The sequence below is a fragment of the Limulus polyphemus genome, unplaced genomic scaffold (genome assembly GCF_000517525.1).
Source record: "Limulus polyphemus unplaced genomic scaffold, Limulus_polyphemus-2.1.2 Scaffold3497, whole genome shotgun sequence".
Classification (NCBI taxonomy): domain Eukaryota; kingdom Metazoa; phylum Arthropoda; class Merostomata; order Xiphosura; family Limulidae; genus Limulus; species Limulus polyphemus.
The window spans coordinates 57,179-63,765 of NW_013669107.1; the positions used below are offsets into that span (position 1 = coordinate 57,179).

At 33.4% G+C, this 6,587-nt stretch overlaps 1 protein-coding gene across 1 annotated transcript in view; it reads right to left on the bottom strand.

Annotated features, from left to right (window-relative positions):
- Positions 1-5,430, bottom strand: part of LOC111088293 (protein spaetzle 5-like) — a 7,833-nt gene extending 2,403 nt beyond the window's left edge. Inside the window, exons 1-3 of the mRNA XM_022397984.1 lie at positions 5,310-5,430; positions 4,476-4,615; positions 1,155-1,388 (exon numbers count right to left, since the gene is read on the bottom strand). Of these exons, the coding sequence (XP_022253692.1) occupies positions 1,155-1,388; positions 4,476-4,615; positions 5,310-5,339 (404 nt within the window). The 5' untranslated portion in view covers positions 5,340-5,430. The remainder of the gene's footprint in view (positions 1-1,154; positions 1,389-4,475; positions 4,616-5,309) is intronic.
- Between the last annotated feature and the right edge of the window lie 1,157 nt (positions 5,431-6,587).

Genomic DNA, 6,587 nt, shown 5'->3' on the forward strand with positions numbered 1-6,587 from the left:
TCTATATAGCTGAATTATGGAAAATCCGTTATTAAAACCAAAACAACTTTTATGAAGTTTAAATTCGCAGGCCTGTGTATCTACTAATTTCTACAATAAATTCTGGAAATTGTTCGCAAAGAAATCACGGTTATCACTTTTAGAGTTGTACAATCAATCTACTAATTAACAAAGTGAATTATAGTATGTTCTGTTTTCCAAGACGGAATTATATTTACATAAAACATATTAGATACAACACTTTAACTCGTTGACATATGTCATTCAAGAACATATAAGCGCAACGTACTTGATCTAATTATACCGTTTTAAATCAACAAAAACGATTTTCATGTATCACCCCTAAAACGAGAACGGACTGACTTCTGATTGTACATGCACCTGCCCTTCAGGTTTGATTTGATTTGAATTTCGCGAGTGCTATCTGCGCTAGCTGTCCATAATGTAGCAGTTATGTAGACTAGAGGAAAGACATCTAGTCAACATCACTCACCGCCAACTCTTGAGCTACTCTTTTACCAACAAATAGTGGAATTGACCGTCACAATATAACGCTCCCACAGCTAAAAAGGTAACCATTTTCGGTGAGACAGAGATTCGAACTCGCGACCCTCAAATTGTTAGTCGAGCACACTAACCACTAGGCCATGCCAGGCCCTCCCAACCGTTTGTTTTGTTTGTTTTAACGCAAAACTACATAAGGAGCTATCTGCGGTATATACATCGCAGAGAATCGAACCTCGGGTTTTAGTGTTCTTAATCAATAAAGTTATTGCTAACATATCGGAGGACGGTCAATTTGTTATATTGATAAAGTAATGTGATGTTTGATACGAATGCATGAACTTTTCAAGTTTCACATTTTTTAAGTTGAAATTTTAAATAAAACTTCTCTCTTATTTTTTTCCATAATAAAAGCAAAAGTTAAAATGTGTGAAGTGCAGTGGAAAAATAAGTTATCTATGCCGTGATTTTAACCACGAAAGTAACTTCTTAATATCTTAATACGAAGCTGAACAGTGCAATTGAAATAATATTATGTTGACGAGTAGCAAAGAAATAGGCTATGTTCCAATCACCTTGGGCTCGTTTTAAGTTACATATAATGATTTGCACATTTCTTCCTGAAACTTGTTTCTTAAGAAAAAACTTACCTTTCACATACTTCCCCCCAAAAAAATTGCTGGCATGAGTCAACATTCACTACGTAGACCCAATCTCCTTGCAAGGTCTTTGCAGCCTTGGGTGTGATTACCACAGTACGAGAAAGACAAGCAGGCTCCTTTGTTGACTTTGTTGCTAATGTTTGTATGGGAGCAATATTCTTTATTAACGAGTTACACATGACTTTCAGAGGTGATTCTTTCAACAAAGAGGCAATTTCCTTCCTAATAAAAACATTACATTAACAAAGTTATTTTTCTTAAAATATTTAATGTTTTAAATCCTATACAAATCATGTTATATTGATTTCTCTTTAAGTATTTACATTTTTGTTTGCTATAAGATCACAATATACGAATTTATCAACATATTCTGCACATTTCGAAATGATTAATAAAATCAGATTACATTAGAAAAATGTTCTTCTTACCAGAAAAATTGAAAAATGTTCTGATAACTTTTACCTTTGACATCCTTGTTCCAAAATTTAAATGTGTTGATATCTCGTTCATAATTACACACACAATTTTAAAACTGATTCCAAATAATCTAAGTGCAGTTGTCCACTGACTACGCTCTATTGTAACAAAAAAAAAGTTTAATGTAAAATATAATCACGAACTTCCACTAGTGGAACCAGCAATCAACCATTGAAATTCGTTTCGGTATGATTAAATACATGAGTTATAGGGTGTCCGTATCGTTAACAAAATGGCCACCTATAAAGGGGAGGACAGTCTTACGACCTGTGACGTCATAGGTGGATAGTTCCACAGATTATCGCAAGGAACAGATAGTTCAAAAATGTGCCAGTACGAAGGGTAAAAAAAATAGAAGCTAACAAAATACCAATTACTTTCATTAAATGGATATCCAATTTCCTATAAAACAGGTCTGCAAAAGTTAAAATTAACACCACCTTATCCCAACCCTTCACATTTAGTGAAGTTGGGGGTCTGTTCTAAGCTCGTTACTCTATACACTCTTCGTTAACGATCTGACAAGGCCAACCGCACCTTTCACACATGCCTCACAACACGTAGATGACATAGCACCTCTTGAGGATTGCTTGAGTCTTAGTTATATGGGTCTTGTATTTAGCCTACGGAATAGGATAATTGCTTGAGTCTTAGTTATACGGGTCTTGTATTTAGCCTACGGAATAGGATAATTGCTTGAGTCTTAGTGGGATTCAGTATTATTCTCCATTTATTGCACAGTTATGTAATTTTGTTGCGAGCTTTCTTTGCAGATCCTATTCCGTAGGCTAAATACAAGACCCATATAACTAAGACTCAAGCAATTATCCTATTCCGTAGGCTAAATACAAGACTAAAACGTATCAAATTACCTAAACGTAACCTTTATAATTCCTCCATCACATTCTCTAAAAGTGCAAAATTTTTAGGTATAACAATAACAATCAACTCGAAACTAATCTGTCATACACATTTCAAGGATATCAGCAAAAAATCTTAAACCAGAATAGCATACCTTCAGAAAATAAACCATCAGACTCACGGATGTAGACCACAAATAATAACTTATATATACAAAACATTCATTAGACTCTTAATTGATTATGACTCTATGATAACATGCAACATGAATCAATCTCAGTTCCTTACATTACAAAAGTAATTGAAAAAACACACCACACTACAAACAGTGCAAGAACGCATAACTAAACGAAACTTCTTAACATCTGATTTTCATACAATCTCTGCTACCTCCAAATATTGGTGCAAATACCTGTCCGCATTCAACCTGATACATGACAATACTAACCTTCTACTGTGATCTTCAAACTTAAACCTGTTAAATTTTATGTATAACTTTAATTCACTTTTTAGTGAACATTGGAACTACAGATTCCAGCCATGGCATTTGGGTGTATTGTTCCATGCCAAGCCCTAAAAAGGCCCGTTTGTTTCGATGTTTTGTCAGCAATCAGTTTTCGACTTATCTTGTTCTCCAACCTTCCTCGACTTCCCCTTTGCCTTCACGTTTGCCTACCACCCTTAATATTTTTTTTAAAACTACAGTTCAGTTAGAATCCACCCACTTGGCTTGAATAGACTAATAACCCTCAAAATTATATATTCTTTAGTTTCACACGGGGTGAAAGAAGATTGCTTAATCTTCGAACGTCAAGCTTTAAATTTGATTATAAACAACTGTCTTTCATGCTAGGGTTATAATTATGGGAAAATTAATTGGTTATTTGATGCTTTGGTGGACTAGTAAATTTACTTCTTTCGAACATTTGGTTATAAGCTTGAGTTAACAATCTTTGTGGTTGTTCTAAACATGAAAGGTGATTCGAGTGAAAAATAATGCGCCATGTTATGACCTTATCGTATTTTTGTTACTGCAATGAGCATTACTAACTTCCGTAAATCTTACAACAGTTTCTTTGACGTTTAAATTGCAAAAACGTAATTTCTATTGCGATGTGAGGAGAATAATAAAACTGTCTTTCGAAATCTAAAGTCTAAACAATTGTTTAAAGTGAAGAGTCAATAAACTCGCTTTTCTTAGTATTAAAGTCAAAGTTCAGTGACACACGAAATCCGTTAGCCAATTAGTTGGTTAAACTTAATTGTTAATGTTTAGGTCAGCCTTTGGGTCAATGAACACTTGTCAAGTGCTCAGAATATATTTATGTTTCAAAACGTATCCACTATTCGTGGTATAAACCCTAAGACACAACGACTACCGTTAACCATTCAAAACTTACAGTGATAGTTAGTATGACTGATTTGTTAAATAAAATGTTTTCAAAAGCGTTATATTTGTGACTGGAAATGATTTACGAAAACTCGTATATTTAGAATATAGTTATCCATAGGTATAAACCTTGGAACTTCGGATCCTCAACACGGAAAGCTAAATAAAAGCCAAACCAGCCCTAAAATAAGAGTCTTTAATATTGTAACTTGGTTAATACTTGATTTTATGTATTTAATCTTGTGTACCAACACTCCCATTAAATAGTATGATACTTCCAAGCAACAATCGTTCATTATGTACCAAAAAGGATATCACACAAATTCTACGTTACAAGCAGCTCAGGTTGTCTTTTTACTTAAACAATGAAAAGCCTTTCTATGTATATAATTAGTTACCTGTTGACCCAATCACCTTTATATCATCACAGGTAAAGTTTATGCTCCTATCGTTATATCCTAGATGTCAAATTAAATCGGCAAATATCTCTTCATCTATCTTTTCCTGTGTTTTATTATCTTTCTATGATTAATATTTTCCCCCGTGTATTTCAAGTTGATATATAATATATGGATACCTACATTGGATAGTTACTTGTTTTGTTACAGATATCTCGTACTGTTTCGCTGAAAGGCTGTAAACATTCAGGAGTGGGTTGATCTGAAATTGGTTTCCGAGAAATATTGCAGCATCCAAGCTCCAACGCAGAGAACAAAATAAACTGAATATAACGAAAAACATTCAATAAATTCAATTGAGTCAGTACTCAACGTGCAATTAGTAAAATGATACATTTAGTTATAAATCTGGTTATTCAGTCAATTTGTTTCCCATTGTTAAATTACTAAAAAAAGGGTAAATTTAATTTTAAATCTGATTATTGTACTCAATATGGTTCTCACTATTAACTTATTGAAAAAGGGTAAATTTAATTTTAAATCTGATTATTGTACTTATGGTTCTCACTATTAACTTATTGAAAAAGGGTAAATTTATTTTAAATTTGTACTCAATATGGTTCTCACTATTAACTTATTGAAAAAGGGTAAATTTAATTTTAAATCTGATTATTGTACTCAATATGATTCTCACTATCAAATGATTGAAAAAAGAGGTAATTAGATTTGCACAATGCGCCTGGGCACCGTTATGCCCCATAGTGTCCCATCAACTCATATACGGTGCGCCCTGGGCATATCGTAGTTCTTCCGGGTCACTCGGAGAATAATAATTGTAAAATCTGAGAGAAAATCCTCGGTAATTAGAATAGTAAATCAGAAATAAAATAATTTAGAAAAATGAACGAAAAACGTCTTCAAAGTATGGCGTAACGATCATTTATAGGCATATTTTTTTTATTTGCTATTCTCAGCTTTTCCTGAAATAATATATAATCATACGCAACTGATACTTACCAGAAAAAGAACCTTTCTCTTCTCCATCATTTTCCTTGTGTCTAGTAGAATCCAGCATTGAACTGTATTTATTTAGTTTACTCTCATTTAATTTCCTGGAAGTGAGGTAACAATATCCGGTTTCAATAGCATAACATTCGCTTTTCCTGTTCCATAATTATGAATAAACCAGCAGTCTTTTTATACATTTTTGATGTAGTTTAACTCTGTTATCTTTTTCAATAACTTTATTTGTGGGAATTTTAGGATAGCATACGAGGTTAAAAATGTGCGTAAATAAATTTAAGTATGCGAACCCATATATGTGTGTATTCTTCAGAATTTTATCTATCTATACATTTACCTCCGCATTTAAAGCTGTGGGTGGTTTAATGGCCTCGTGAAAATAGCCAATGAGGTGTTTCGGTTTTATGTAAGGTGAATAATTCATATATTGAAAACTGTCCGCCGTCAAACTGAGAAACATGTTTTTCCGTCAACTCTTTTGAAATGTGTTAAAAAGGCTAGGATGGTTAGTATTATGTATCTTTTTGTAATCAGTACAATAAAGCGGATAAAGCTACTTATGTGGTATCTCTATACAGTTGTGCATGAAGCGGTTATCAGAAGAAAGAGATAATTTATGTCAATTGTATGATAAAAGCTGAAGTTCTTCTGTTACTAAGTTGTGTTCTGAACTTTTTTGTTCCAATGATGTTGCTACAACTAGGATTAATTTTAGTTACGCCACTATTTTTTATGTAAAATTATACTTTGCTAGCAATATTATTAACTTTATATGCGTCTATAAGTAGATATACCTAATATGAATAACAGAGTTTCTGAACCAGTTCAAAATAACTTTGGCAAAGCGTGGCTTAGTAGTTAGCTTTCCAAGTTACAGTTCAAAAAGGTTCAAGGTTCGAGCAGCGATGTGCTATTGAGTACCCTTCACACATTCAACTTAGGGGATCTCATAACCATGACTGTCAGTTAAGGGAACCGTGTAGGCGGCAGGTGCCGCTGACTGGTTGCCCTGCCTCTGGGCAGCAATTCTAAGTTAAAAATCGTTATGTCTGAACTTTGGATGAAACCTCTGATCTGGCCGGTTAGCCCACGTATCGCATAAGATACCGAATATACTGACTATAGAAATTACTTCGTAATCATAAACTTAATTTCAATATTTTTACTTAACCAGAATACTTTTATGGGCGTTTCAGTTATTTCTGAACGATACTGTGTGTGGTTTTAAATATATTTAAGTCATATTTCGTGTTATAGTTAAATTCAAGCAGT